Source organism: Bidens hawaiensis, unplaced genomic scaffold (genome assembly GCF_021521415.1).
Source record: "Bidens hawaiensis isolate Kalapana, Puna unplaced genomic scaffold, B.hawaiensis_p1.1 tig00002338_1, whole genome shotgun sequence".
Classification (NCBI taxonomy): domain Eukaryota; kingdom Viridiplantae; phylum Streptophyta; class Magnoliopsida; order Asterales; family Asteraceae; genus Bidens; species Bidens hawaiensis.
This window is the reverse complement of record NW_027491126.1, coordinates 381269-396986: the sequence shown is the minus strand read 5'-3', so window position 1 is coordinate 396986 and position 15718 is coordinate 381269. Positions and strand designations below refer to the sequence as shown.

The following is a 15718-nucleotide window of genomic DNA, read 5'->3' as shown; positions in this document are numbered from 1 at the left end:
GTTCTTGAGTACATCAGCTTGTTGTCGGCTCCACTTAGATTCAACAATGTATGTGTATTTGTTAGAACAAAAAAAGGGTAAAGGTAAGTGTTGAACAAGACATCCTTTTATAGGCCAAAACACAAACCAAGAGGAGTGCAAAGTGCCATCCCGACAGTTGATACCCAACGAATGTGAACACCCAATTCACATTTCCTTGTGTTTTGAGCGTTACGTGAGTCTTGTTCAATTTTGAAGCTCTGTTTCCAAACATGTTGAACCATGTGTTGCAAGTTAGGGTAAACTTTATTTGACCCTTTCATTTATCATAAGATGTTCACCAAAATGTGGTTGTTACTTTTGTTTTTACAAAAGTAATCAAGATGTTTTTAACTTAAGTTTTGTCTTATACCTCGTTTAAGTGTTGAGTTTTTAACATCCTTTTTGTTTAACCTTTTACTTATCATAGGAGTTTTCACCAAAATAGATTTGTTACTTTTGTTTTTACAAAAGTAATCAAGATGTTTTCCACTGAAGTTTTGTTTACACAAAAGGATATTTCATTATTACTGAACAAAAGAATCCAATTACAACAGAGAGGCAGACAACAAGCTGTGTCGTCATTCCCCTTTTGACTGACAAAACTGATCCTATAGAAAACAAAGTTATAGTTCTTTAGCGTTGATAAGATACTATACACGACCCGCTGAACTCTTTTTAGAAACGTAACAGCTTCTGGGGCAAGGGACCCAAATGTATTAAAAGCAAAAGGAATGAAGACGTGTTAATTCTCAACACATGTTTTCTCGTGCTTAACAATTTTTCCAGATTCCGTCTTCAATACGACATGCCTAGCAACAAACCTGGTGTACTTAGGCCCGATAGGGGGGGGTAATCTTGTAAGGTCTACACAAGCGTGCTTCTCCTGCCCTTCCAAATACAAGAATGTCCGCATGCCGGAGAGTAGACCTCCATTGTAAAATTGTGTGGAATACTTAATAAAAGAGGTGTTGGGGTTTTTAACATGCCTTTAACAATCATTTTAAGCAACATAAGCAACTTATAGCATGTGTAGTTTTAAAGGTTTAAATTTTTAAAACAAAAACCCAAAGCCAAGTTTCTTGAAATAAAACACCCATGGTTTGGTTTAAAATAATAACCTTTGAAAATTAGAGGGTGAAGAAGGATGATCAAAGCTTCAACGAGAATATGTAAGTTAGGATTATAACTACTTGAAGGATAAACTCAAATTACCAATAGTTAGTAATTTTGAGAATGTTCTTCCTTTTCAAACGCACGGCTTATAAAGGCCTCTCATAAACTGGCTGTGAACTTCAAGTTCCCGGATTCAAGTGTATGAGAGCATGTAGGAATTAAAATGGCTTCAAGAGCAACTTCAAACTATAAGGAATTTTCAAGATTTCTTGATCTATTTTGCAACCTTGCTCTTCCTATTTCTCTTGTTCATGCATTATGTCTTTGAGCCTTTTAAGATCCAAGCTTCAAGTGTTTTTCAAGTAATAAAAGTCTATTCTCTTTTATACACACACAATAGCTAGGATATAGACTTTTTCATGCATCTGGTACCATTTCCATGTCAAAAGTAAGAAATGTAATCCACTTTATTCTACTTTTGTAAATCGGGGTTTACCCATGCATAGAAACCGATTGCTTTTCTTGTTTGAGATCACATGGGTGTTTAGGGAAACATGAACGGATGAACCATTAGACATTAGATGTAAATGGCAATCTTCATAAAATAACCCTGAAAGCATTCAAGAATCCTCTAGTTGTTTAATATCTTTGAACCTCTATGGTAAAATTAATAGAGATGTGTGTGTTTGTATGCGCATCACGAAGCTTTAAGGATCCAAACCATCCTATCAAAGTCTATAAGCATGATGAAGCTCTTTATGGATTGCACCAAGCACCAAGAACCTTGTATGACACTCTCTCAACATATCTATTGGAATACAACTTCAAGAGAAAAGATATTGCTAAGATCGACCTTATTCGTCAAGAGGGTAAAGAAGATATCTTGTTAAAAAATTTACATAGATGACATCATTTTTGGATGCACTCGGGAAAATCTTTATAATGACTGAGAAGTTAATGCATCAAAAGTATGAAACGAGCTCTTAGAGAGGGATTAACTTCTTTGTCATTTTCAAAGGTCGCATATCTCTATACGAGTGTTACCATCACGCTCGGTGCCCTATAAGGTCGTATGGTGTACCGTACAATGCAATGATGCATACATATACATAATATACACACAATAACGTAGGTGGTGTGCGTATAGCTTTGATCTTTTTCCCTTTGTCATTAGAATCAAGATAAAACTAGAATCGTGACAAAATTTAGATATTCGCAGGAAATTGTTTATATAGTGTCAAAAATGATAAACAGAAAAGAGTAACTACTGATCTTTATTATATGTAACCAACAAAAACACGCCAATCCAGTGAAAGATTACAAGATCTTGATTACTTACAAAATCATCAACACAAAGATTTTAATTCCGGACGTTTAAAGATCTAACAAGCTATGATCTCGAACAACTCGAACAGAAATCAAACCCTAGATCTATCTGCTCATCTAACAACTTGAAAGTGAGAATACAAAATACGTCTGGTAAAAATAAATCCCGTTTTTAAGTCTTTATATAAACTTGGACAGCAACACTTCAAGCCCAACTGCTTCAGCCCACTTTGGCTCATTAGCTTCCAGCCACTTAAAACAAAGCCCACATGTATCCAGCCCAATATTATCCAGATTTTACCTCACAAATAAAACATTGAATTGATATTAAAAACGAGTATAAATTTTATTCTTTCAACACCCACCCACAATTCAATGGCTAAATACATCAAACAAACACAACTTATTACACAGTTCTGTATGTTGACTAATTAGCAGACCCTTGGTAAATACATCAGCAATTTGGTTTTTCAGATTTAACTGAAATAGTTTTTATTGTACCTTTTGAAATTTTATCTCTTAAGAAAAATAAATCTAATTCAAAATGTTTTGTTCTCTCATGGAAAACAGGGTTGGCTGCAATAGATATTGCAGCCATATTATCGCAGAACAGATTAACAGAAACACTAACCTTGATTTGAAGTTCGGACAACAAGTTGATTAACCACATTATCTCGGATGTTGCAGCACACATTGCACGGTATTCTGATTCAGCAGAAGACCTGGAAATGGTTAACTGCTTTTTGCTTTTCCATGCTACTAAACACTTTCCCAAAATTACACAATAACCGGTGACAGATTTTCTTGTCTCCAGGCATTTAGCCCAATCAGAGTCCGAATATGCCTTTAAATCCAGAGTATCACTTTTACCAAACAAGATGCCCTTTCCAGGAGCACCCTTCAAGTACCGTAACACTCTCAATGCAATTTGTAAGTGTGTATTAGTGGGCTTATGCATATATTGACTCAGATAGTGAACAGAATATGCAATATCTGGCCTAGTATGTGACAGATAAATCAATTTCCCCACAAGTTTTTGATAACCAGATATATTGGTTAAAGCAACATTGTCCTTTTTACATATATTGGTTATCACAAAGTGCTGTTCTAGAGGACAACTAACTGGTCTGCACCCTGTCATTCCATACTCAGCTAGAAGATCTAAACAATACTTTCTTTGTGACAAACAAATTCCTTTGTCAATTTTAAGAACTTCAATGCCAAGAAAGTATTTAAGATCACCAAGATCCTTTATCAAAAATTTAGTTTTAAGAAATTCTTTAATTTTAATTATTTCTTTGTTACAACTACCCGTTATAACAATGTCATCAACATAAACAAGTAACACAATAAACACAGAATTACTTGTTTTTACAAACATGGAATAATCACATTGACTTTGAACAAAACCTAACTCAATGAGCACATTTACTAGTTTTTCGTTCCACATCCTAGGCGCTTGTTTCAAGCCATACAAAGATTTTCTTAGTTTGCACACTTTAGTTTCTTCTTTAGAGAAATATCCATCAGGCAAAGACATATAAACATCTTCATGTAAGTCACCATACAAAAAGCATTATTAATATCTAATTGAAAATTGACCAATTATTTTTAACAGCTATTGATAGCACACATCTAACAGTCACCATTTTGACCACAGGAGAAAAAGTTTCAAAGAAATCAACTCCTTCTTTTTTATTAAAACCCTTAGCCACTAGCCTAGCTTTAAATCGTTCTACTTCCCCATTTGACTTATATTTAATTTTGAAAATCCATTTACACCCAATAGTTTTCCTTTTAGGTGGCAACTCAACTAAATCCCATGTATGATTTCTATATAGAGCCTCTATTTCATTATTCATAGCTGCGACCCAATTTGGATCAGTTGCAGCTTCTAAATAACTTTTAGGTTCGGATTTTTTGTCTAATAAGGAAGTAAAACACAAATTTGTCATAGACAAATTAGAATAATTGACTACTTTTTCAAGACCATACTTGACCTTGCCTTCTACAATGAAATCATTTAAAGTTTTAGGAAAACTAATATTTCTAGTAGATCTCCTTAACACAACCGGTGTAATGTGTTCAATTTCAGCCTCTATTCCCTCAGAAGCATGATCATTATTATTATTTGACACAACATTACCCCCTTCCTACATCCCCAACCCTGCTAGAATCTGATTCTACACTACTGGGCTGCTGATCAACATTACCTGCCCTACCCTCAGTGGTAATAGAATCATTTCTAGACTGCTGAGACCGATGGGTAGAGGTTTCATGTCTGTTTGGATCAGCTATAAACTCATCATTGGGAAGGTCTTGGTCATTTGAACGTTCGGTTTCAGTTTGATCAAACAAGTCAAAAAAATTTAAGTTGTTGACATCAGAGTTAATTGTGTCAACATCTTTCAAAACATTATTATTAACAAACAGGAAAATAGACTCATAAAACTTTACATCCTTAGAAAAAATTATTTGTTTTGAGTCTAAACTCCATAATTTGTAACCCTTTTTATGAATAGAATATCCAAGAAAAACACATTTTTCAGCAAGACTTAAAAATTTATTTGTGTTATTTAATACAGTACTAAAACATAGACAACCAAACATTCTTAAATGACTCAAGACCGGCTTAAACCCATACACCAACTCATACGGAGACCTACCATTTAGCTCAGAGGATGGAGTCCTGTTAATCAAATACGCAGCAGTTAACACACATTCTGACCAAAATCTAAGAGGAATCCCTCCTTGAAAAAGCAAAGCCCTAGCTACATTTAACAAGTGTCTATGTTTCCTTTCAACAATCCCTTTTTGTTGAGGAGTATAGACACATGTTGTTTGATGAATAATGCCTTTTTCAAGGCAATACAAGTTCATTTGATTATTTATAAACTCAGTTCCATTATCACTTCTTAAAGCTTTTACATTTTTATTAAACTGAGTTTTAACCATATTTATAAGATTCTTGATATTATCAAAAACCTCATCTTTATGTCTTATAAGATAGACCCACACTGCCCTTGAATAATCATCTACAATAGTGAGAAAATATCTATATACCCCTCTCTACTTGGAACCCTACAAGGGCCCCATACATCAAGGTGTATTAACTCTCCTAGCTCCTTGGAGTGATGATCACTCAAGGGAAAAGGTTCCTTGTGCTGCTTTGCCTTATGACAAACATCACAAGGAACAAGTGAGTCTATGGTTTAATCTTCCGCCGCTGCAAACACTACCGGTCAGATCATTCCAGTGTTCTAAGGTGACATATACAAACACTAACTGGTGAAGTAGATGGAACATGGAACTATCGAGAAGCTAGAAGCAAAAATGCTAAGGCCACCCATATACAATAAGGTGTTCACAACATTCTCTTATTCCGAATTGATGTTACGACCAAAGACACTTAGGATATTCTACATGTGGAATTTCAAGGTGATTCACATATACAATTAGTTAAGACTACAATGCCTTTGAAGGGCCTTTGAAAACATGTTGATAAAGGATGATGAGTTGGTTGGTGATTACTTATATCGCATTATGAATAATGTGGGATAACAAAGATCCTAAGGCGAAGTATTTACAGACCAACAGTTGACACATAAGGTGCTTAGGAGTTTATCTCTTAAGATCGACTATGTCATTCCGTTTATTAAAGTTGTATTTGATTTATCTCTTGTATCACCTGTGAAGCTTTGCAGGGACTCCTCAGTCTCAAGAGTAAAGAATGAACAACATGGCTTCACCTTATAAAGAAACTGTTGACCATACTAATGAACATGTTGACACTTCATGTATACCAATCACAAAACAATTCACCACATGGGCGAGGATGCGGTGGTCGCACTTCCTTTAGGGATAGGGGAAATGGTTGAGGATGTGGAACCTTAGATAAAAGCAAAGTACATGAGTGCTTTACATGCAAACAATATGGACACCTTAAAAAAGACTATTGGTATAATGATGAAGTGCACACTAACGCGGCAAAAATGTAGAAAATGGTGGCATGCCCAGTAGAAAAGAAAAAATGGTGAACGAGAGGAACATGACAACAAAGAAGAACGTCTACTGTGAGGTGCTACTTGTGAGGCTATTTGTTAAAGAGGATGCTTAAGGATCTTGGGCTACGGGGCCATGGGTTTGTGGTGGGTCATGCGATAAACAAGGCAGAGGCGGGTAAAGTAGCTAAGCACGAGAAAGCTTGCCTTGAGAATCAGCACGTGTTCATACCGTTTGCTTTTGACACCTTTGGCGCTCTTGGCCCTGACGCGGTTCGGTTCCTTAAGCGGGTTCAGCAGGTGGTCAGCAGTAACTCCGCCCATGCTAAAGGGAACGCTGTATTTAGTAGGGTAGGGTTTGCTATTCAGAAGGGGGTAGCGGCGCAGCTTGTTGCCCGTCTATCTGTCGTTAGTCTGTAATTGTCCCGATGTAAACATCATCTATTAATAATTAACCAATGAACATTGACCAAACAAGAAGAACCAACTATGATTCGATGGGACAATAAGTCAACAATTAATTTGTCCAAAAATCCTATACTACACAGTCGATCCAAGCACATTGAGGTGAAGTTCATTTCATTAGAGGAATGTTTAATCAATGGCAAGTCAGTCTTGAGTTTTGCAGTACCAATAACGAGCTAGCTGATATTTTGATGCAATTTCAACAGAAAATTTTGGTTATTTCAAGCAAAAGTTAGGAGTCATGAAATTTGAATCAATGGGGGATACTGAAGACCTATTCAAACTTATATGTAACGACTCTTTTTATGCATGCACAAGGTTGTTTTATTTTGAATAATAGCCAACGGATTGTTTGTTATGACCACCAATGTTTTCATAACCAGATCGGACGTCGAACCGGAGAGGCTACCTGGTCACCGGTTCAACCGGTCGGACCGGCCGAACAATTTCAGGAAAAAAATGACGGGAAAGGCCGAAAAAAAGTTTATAGAAAAAAAAAATATTTTTTTTCATAGAAAACCGGTTCAACCGGTCTGATCGGTTGAACCTGTTCAAACCGGCCGGTTCACTGAATCCGAGCAAATTGCACATAACCGAACCGGTCACCGAATCCCGGTCGAACCGGTCCGGTCCAGTCTCAACAACATTGGTTATGACTACCCCGTCTTTACTGTTGCTCTATCCGAGTTCCCTTTTTTTCTATTTAAATTACCAGTTTGATTCAATCGTATGCATTCAACATTCAATAATTTAAAAAAACCTAAGAAGTTTCCTTGATCAATTGTCTATTTGTTTACCTTGACTCTTTGATGTTTAAGTTCTCACACCAATATATACGATGCTTGTTCATTTAAACGTGCTTTAAGTTAGTAGATGCTCACAACATACCGACTCACTATATGATCCGGGTATAAATAAATTAACACCGTATACATTTTTAGTTGACATATTATTACTAAAAAGAATTATTTACCCCCAATCAGCTATTTTTTCATAATAAAATCTATCTATACTCTCTAATAAAAGACTACAAGTTTTGCCACTTGTCACTCCTACATTAAACCTCATCCATTTTTACAAATTTATAATAGTAAAATAATAGTTATCATTCTTAAAATTCATGTTTCAAAATTTGTTAATTTAATACATACTTCATATTTATTTTCAAACATTTGATATTTATAATTATCTTAAACTTTAAAATTGTTTTAAAAACTATTGTACAATGACTGTATTATTAGTGTTTAACGGATTTATTGTTTATTATATACTAATTATATTTATTAAATATCGTATTTTCAAGAATTAAACTCGTGTAATACACGGGCCTCAAACCAGTAAAATTATAAAAAATAATAATACTAAATAATCAACAGCGGGAAAACCCAAAAATGAAAATACTTCAAACGCCTTCGGCATCAATCTTCAAACAAAGAGATGGCTAAATTCATCATAGCCGTCCATTATCACGACACGTCACCGATCCGCATATCAACCAAAACACCAATCAAAAGACACCACAATCCCATATATAACCACTTTCCGTATCCCCATTCCATCCAATTCAATAATTTCCCCCAAATCCCAAACCCTAGAATTCCCAATGGCACCAAAGGCCGAGAAGAAGCCCGCCGAGAAGAAGCCAGCGGCCGAGAAGAAGCCAAAGGCCGGTAAGAAACTACCCAAGGAAGCCGGTGCTGGAGCCGTTGATAAGAAGAAGAAGCGGTCGAAGAAGAGCGTGGAGACGTACAAGATCTACATCTTCAAGGTGCTGAAGCAGGTGCACCCGGGCATCGGTATCTCCAGCAAGGCCATGGGGATCATGAACAGCTTCATCAATGATATCTTTGAGAAGCTTGCCCAGGAGAGTTCCAGGCTCGCCAGGTATAACAAGAAGCCCACCATTACCTCCAGGGAGATCCAGACCGCCGTCAGGCTTGTCCTGCCCGGTGAGTTGGCCAAGCACGCTGTCTCTGAAGGCACCAAGGCCGTCACCAAGTTTACCAGTTCTTAAAAAATTGTGTTGAAGGAATAGGGTTGTTACTTGTTTGGTAAATCTGGATTTTGTTGATTCTCTTTGTTTAGTGATATGAAACTTAATGAAATATGGTTGTTAAAATTTCACTTTGTTTTTATTGAACTGTTTCTATTTGATGTGTTTAGATTATAAAATTTTCAGTTTTTTTATAGATGGATTAGTTAATTATTAGTTCGTAACTTAATGAGAAAATTTGTGATACTAATTATATTTTTGTGAATATTTCTTGTTTTTCTACGTCTAAAGGTTTATTCGTATAATTCCACAAACGTATTACTTGATTAAGCTTTAATACATTTGATATAACCTGACCTAAACGAGACTGCAACCCTATAGGACTAACGAATGGACATTGAAGTTCCAATCCCGCGAGTGTCTTAAGAACCAGCAATCATTAATGATTTCGTTGTTATAATCCCTACCAAATGAATCTGATGTTTGTAAATTTCTATTGAATCACCATCTTCACCATGGCTGACTTGCATGCAGCTTTGCTGGTACTACATAACATTTGGTAAATTTAAACCAATGAATTCGTCATATTGGATAATCGATTGCATTTTTGTAACTTGAATGTAGATGTATTGGTCGATGCTGTCATCAGTATTATTTTAGGGCAATGTATTTTTCACACTGTCACAGTAAATGGTGTACCTGTGCCAAACTTTCGCCCCCTTTTTTTTTTTTTTGCAAAAGTCAGTTACCTTTGGTCCTAGACTGAGGGCTGACCCGAACCAAAAAAATACCTAAAATAAGAACGAAGGACATTCTGCCGACCCGAAATCTGCTCACTCCTAAGTACATTATCCAACCATATGTGTTGACAGTATAAGCAAAATGTTGTTTACAAAGAGTTGTTCGGCTTTCAGTCTTTAGCCAAGACTAACACTCGCCTTCACAAAGAGACATATATCACAATTAAACTATTCACTTTGAATTTGTGCAAGTAGTTGGTTATAAAGCTTAAATCAAGCTTCAAGATCAGTGTACTAATCAAAATCTTGTTATATAATCAAAACATGTATAAAATGGTTTTGAAATTCAAGTCAACGGCATGTGGAACTTACGATATGAACTATGTCTTCAAAATGTTTTACCTTTACCCTTCAAACATCTTAAAAGAGTTTTAAGCCAAAAACAAAGTAGAATGCATCATCAGTGCTTTTGATAAAATTCGCTTGGGAGAAAAATGTGGTTCTTAAAGATTAGGGATGCCTCGGGGTTGTTTGCTTTAGATCATTAAATATCACTTTTATAACTAAATTGAGATGACGCTTAAAATGCAATGCAAATCATTTATGGGTTAAAGTCTTTGATTCAGTTACTTTAGAGGGTGTTTGGGATTCCTTATTTTGCCTCCTTATAACTTTTCATTAAGTTAATAAGTTACAAAAGTGTAACTTATGGAACTTTTTCTCTCACAATATAAGCAATCCCAAACACCCCCTTAAGGCATTGTAATTCGAAAGCAAGCCTAACAAGTCCTTTGGGGAATATTGTTAACCTTGAAGTGGGGATTAATGGTGTTTTGATGGATTTTAATAGGAAGATTTTAAGGGAATGTGGGCCGTGACTTGTATATTTTATTTTGGTTAAACACTTGGGTTGACGACCATTTACTCCGTGATTCATAAATTTTTTCAATTTACAGTCTTTTGAGACGTCTATAATTGTTTAACGGTATGTTAAGTTTGATAACACAATTTATTGGAGCTGGACGTGTTGTATCGAAATATAAGGATTGGGGTATTGGTGGGCGATAAGTTGGGGCAAGTTTACATTGTATAACTTTAAAAAAGAATTGGAAAGAAATGTTGGCTCTTTGATTCGCATACTATCCGTAGGGTTAGTTGGATTCCAATAATGGTTAATTGCTTTGTTTTGAGGGCTATTTGCAATAGTATTGCTACTAGGGAAGCCATAATCAAAAGCGGTATTGTAGACGTTGTGCTTTCTTTCTTTGTGCTTTATGTGGCATTGAGCAAGAGACCGCCGACCATTGTTTAGACTAAACTTTTTGTGCGGCGCAATTTTCCACTCTTGTTAAGTGTTGTCCATTAAATAAGTTTTGGAGTTGCCTTTGGATGTATAAGCCTCAAAGTCAAAAAAAGATGGTTATTTAGGTCATTTTGTGGACTTCCGTGTAACATAATTAAAATTTCTGAGCTGATAAGATTTTTAACTACAAACCATCCTCTGTTTATAAAACTGTGTAAAACATTTGAATAATATTTCAACTAATATTAGATTTTTAAAATAATAACACTGTAGGGTGAGTTTTTAACACCAAGAATAGATAAGGGAGTCGTTTAGTAAGTTGTGAACATTCTATAAAACCCGAAACCCTAACTTCATTTTAAGCCTCTGCATCCCAGTAGTCGCCGCAGCCGTTTGCTTCCAGGTAAAACCTGATTTCCTTTAATCATTAGTACAAACAGCTGCAGCTAACAGATCATATCTCTTGTATTCATCTTTAACTGCTTAGGGTTTATGATTTTTGAAACAAATTGAGTTGCTTTATCGTTGCTTTGCTTTGTTGAGGTTATATATTTGTGAGTAATGTTTTATGGAATCATTAATAGATAGACATAGCATTCGGGCCTAATATGTAAACACGCCTCGGCTTGTTTACAGTTTTAGCTTTGCCAGCTCTAATTTTCTAGTATTTTGTATTTTCTACACTAATTAATTCTTAATAAACGCAAAAAAATAATATTTTTAACATACAATGCATAGTTTGTTAGTTACATGTATGTTAAAAACTTAATTTTTATTTTAATAATTTAGTGTTTTAGTTTATGTTTTTATTGGGTTTTTGCTTATGATTTTTATTATAATTTAGTGTTTCATTTACAAACAAGCTGTTTGCGAGCCATGTTGCTCTGTCTACATTGTTTATGTTGATCTAATAACAAGTAACCACTAGAAACAATGTTTTGAAGAGCTTGCACTGTTATTAATATCATGACGTTATTAACTTTTAGGGTTTATTTTTTGCAGCATTTTGATTTAGTGAGGATGGTGAGAGTGAGCGTTTTGAACGATGCACTTAAGAGCATGTACAATGCTGAAAAGAGGGGGAAAAGACAGGTCATGATTAGGCCTTCATCAAAAGTGATCATCAAGTTTCTTATGGTCATGCAAAAACACGGTTCGTATTTTGTCTAACTTTTTGTTTATTTTTAAATAAAATTTACGAATCGTATAACTTATTCTCGATTATGCAGGTTATATTGGTGAGTTCGAGTTTGTTGATGACCATAGATCAGGCAAGATTGTTGTTGAACTGAACGGGCGTTTGAACAAATGTGGAGTCATTAGTCCTCGGTTTGATGTTGGTGTTAAGGAAATTGAGCCTTGGACTGCAAGACTTCTTCCTTCAAGACAGGTTAGACTTTAAAATCTGAAATCCGAATTGTATTTGTAATTAGAAAAATATGAACCAAATTGTGAAATTGATTTTTGGTTCAGTTCCTTACTGGATAACCAAACTGAATAAATTGGTTTAATCGATTTGTAGCGTTTTTGGGTTAGTTTAGTTGATCCAAGAGATGTATTTTAAATTTTTGAGTTTTTGTAGTTTATAAACATATCATGTGAAAGTTAACAAGTGTTTTTAGGGCTGTGCATTAAACCGAAATAAAACAGATGGTTTGGTTTTATGTTTCCGAAACAAATTTATGGTACTTTTTCAGCCCAAAAAAGTTAAGTTCAAACAGTAAAACCGAAAAGAACAAAACCTAACCGTTTTAAAAACTCAGAGACTGAATTTTCAGTTTTGTAAGTAATTATAAAGTTTTTATGCAGTAAATTATCATTTTTGGCAGCTTTTAGCCCCATTTGATCTGTTTTGGCATATTTTGGTTTCGCATGTTTGTCGTACTAAAGTCAAACTAATGTCAGTAAATTTTTATTGAACAATGATTATCTTTATTTTACTTATATGCAATGTTGCAAAAGTCACTAGGCGGCCGACCCCCTTGGAGGGAGTACTCGCAGAGTACTCGGACATGATAAATATAAAGAAAATTAGATTTTGGGTAATATATATTTCAAATATCATAAGTTTACAAATATTTTTTATAACAAAATAAATGAATATCAATATAAATAAGAGAAATACATTTTTAAACACTAAATTATTCTAAAAAATGTTAATCATTAATTAAAAATAATGATATTTGTTCTTTAATATTAAAGAAATACAAATTATGTTGTATTTTTTAAGTCAAAATAGACCCAAGTTAACCAACTAGATGTGATTCAGGCTAATGTTGACCACCTTTGACCAATTTTTAGTAACTAGGCGGAGTTACTTTAACTCCCCTCGGCACCATCCCTTGTAGCGAGTACTCGGAGAGTACTCGGCTTTGTAGACCTACTTTTACAACATTGCTTATATGTAAATATTATTTGATAAAACTTGCAGTTTGGATACATTGTCTTGACAACATCAGCTGGGATCATGGACCATGAAGAAGCTAGGAGGAAGAATGTTGGTGGGAAAGTTCTTGGTTTCTTTTACTAAATCTTCAGATTCTGATGATTTAATAATGCTGTTTTAGGATAGGATTTGAAGGGATTAATGTTATGTTTTTGAGTTTTGATTTTGTTTTGTTAAGATTAAGATCATGTTTATGGTTTGATTTATATTTGAAGTTGTCATGTTGAAAGATATTTGTCATATCATAGGTTTTATCATTTTGGATTAATATTCTCGGTTGAGTATTTGTCACCTTTTAATGTTTTAGTAATTTCAGTTTTATGCGTTAAGATGTTTTTTGTAGTTCTTGTTAAGCTTGTCAGTCGGCCAATAGACATTTTACTGCAACACCTTTCTGTACTCTAGAGTCTAGACATTCATTGGCGATAAGGTCTGTATGAACCTGGTTGGAGAAAAGCTGTTGTAAATAATTTGTAAATGCTATCGTCGTCACTTGTGTCGTCATAATTGTTACGTATCAAAATAGAATGATTGAAGATTAAGAGAAGAAGAACACAATAGAAGAAGAAGAATACTCAAATCATCGATATCTTGTATTACCCTTGATCGTTCCTTAAGTACAGAATGTTAACAACTAGATGACTAAACAGATGCACAAGTACCCCTATACTATACAACAATTACATTTGACCCCCTACACTATTTATATTGTAACAATAATCAAAGCAGTTTTCTTTTGCAATAGCCATGGGTCTGGATGTTGCTTCTGCGATGGTCTTTGCTATTGGCGTACGGTGATTCATAGGTTGTGACCGATAACATGTGAGATGGAATTTGAGTTGTCACCTACAAAGACACTGATTGGTATTACTCTAGGACATTATTTAACTTATTACATACATAGCTTAAGTAGAGCGTGCATCATCTTACCAATGCGTATCAAGCGTCTTACAAATAATGTCTTGTGTTTTAGTAAATTTCAGAAAAAACTAAGTGTCTAATATTTTTATATAACTAATAATCACACTGAAACTGTGACCGAAAGCAATACAGCATGGTATTTTATTTCTTTAAATTATAATTGACAAACATGGCCAAGAGACCATGCAAAAGAAACAAAAGGCTTTGCTAACCCGATTATATAAAAATTGACAAATATTTACGATCTTTGAAAACGGATTTACAACAAACAATCCCTCGTGTTTTGAAATAAATAAAAATAAAAATTCAATTTGGCATATGAAGCCTTATTGATCTACATTTGGAACCATTTTTTTCAACATTTCATGCATTGAGAATCATGCATCTTTATATGGTCACATATGTGTTTTTATGTGATCCAAATGTAGCATTTGCCCGTTGATATGTTCCTCATAAAGACCATTGTTAGGCACACTATGAAGTATATTGAGAGAGGCATGTAGCCGATATAGGATTTGTTGTTAGTGACTACTATTTTATGTCCATCGTGATTAACGTTGAACTCCCAAGTAGCTCCTCCTGATGCATAAAATGAGTTAGTTGAATAATTTATTAATTAGTTAAAGTCAGTCTTTAACCCCTCATGAGAGCATGATATTCTATGATTTTCTTTTGAAATGGTGTATATTATAGAAAAAAAAAAGGATAATGGGAATGTAAAAAAATTGATTCTAGTTAATCCGTGTTTGGTAATAGCGGATTATGAGGAAAGAAAAAAGGGATCCGCCATTGGTAATGTTGGATCAATCAGCCCTAATCCGCTATTGACAATGGCGGATTAGGAGAACAACTAATTTAACCCCGTTATGTCCAGTTAACCAAACAAACGAAAAAACTAACCACACTAACAAAACTACTAACCTAGTTATGTTTTCTACCAACTTAATATTTCCCAACTAACCAATTTAATATGAAGCTTGCATGCAAATCTGCTCACATTGCCAGATTCGTATGATAGCTGCCAAAGTATGATAAAAACAAACATGTATTATTAAAGCTGTTTCAGATTCGTATCACATGTATTATTAAAGCCTGACTTTATCACATGAATTATTGTTCAAAGCTGCCATGACAGTGTTCCTTCAAGACCTGTGAACCAGGAAAAAGATGAACCACATGAGTTATAGGGTTACGAAGGAAGAAGATGAACCAATGGCGGATCTATAATTTCCTCCTAATCCGCTATTACCAAACATGAATTAAAGAGAAGCCTTTTTTTTTTACTTTCCCATTGTCCTTTTTTTTTCTATAATATACACCATATCGAAAAAATTAAATTTCGTTATTCTATGTGTTGTTGCACTGATCAAATTAAGACCGCCAAACTTC

General features: G+C 34.7%; 2 protein-coding genes across 2 annotated transcripts; both read left to right on the top strand.

The window, feature by feature from the left end:
* Positions 1-8529: 8529 nt before the first annotated feature.
* Positions 8530-9088, top strand: LOC143617977 (histone H2B-like). Its single transcript, XM_077090353.1, has one exon. The coding sequence runs from the start codon at positions 8530-8532 to the stop codon at positions 8938-8940; it is 411 nt and encodes a 136-aa protein (XP_076946468.1). The 3' UTR covers positions 8941-9088.
* A 2250-nt stretch (positions 9089-11338) lies between these two features.
* LOC143617967 (small ribosomal subunit protein uS8-like) lies at positions 11339-13595 on the top strand. The gene is made up of 4 exons (XM_077090345.1): positions 11339-11365; positions 11965-12115; positions 12192-12352; positions 13394-13595. Exons 2-4 carry the CDS (start codon positions 11983-11985, stop codon positions 13490-13492), a joined length of 393 nt encoding a protein of 130 aa, XP_076946460.1. The 5' UTR covers positions 11339-11365; positions 11965-11982; the 3' UTR covers positions 13493-13595.
* Positions 13596-15718: the final 2123 nt, after the last annotated feature.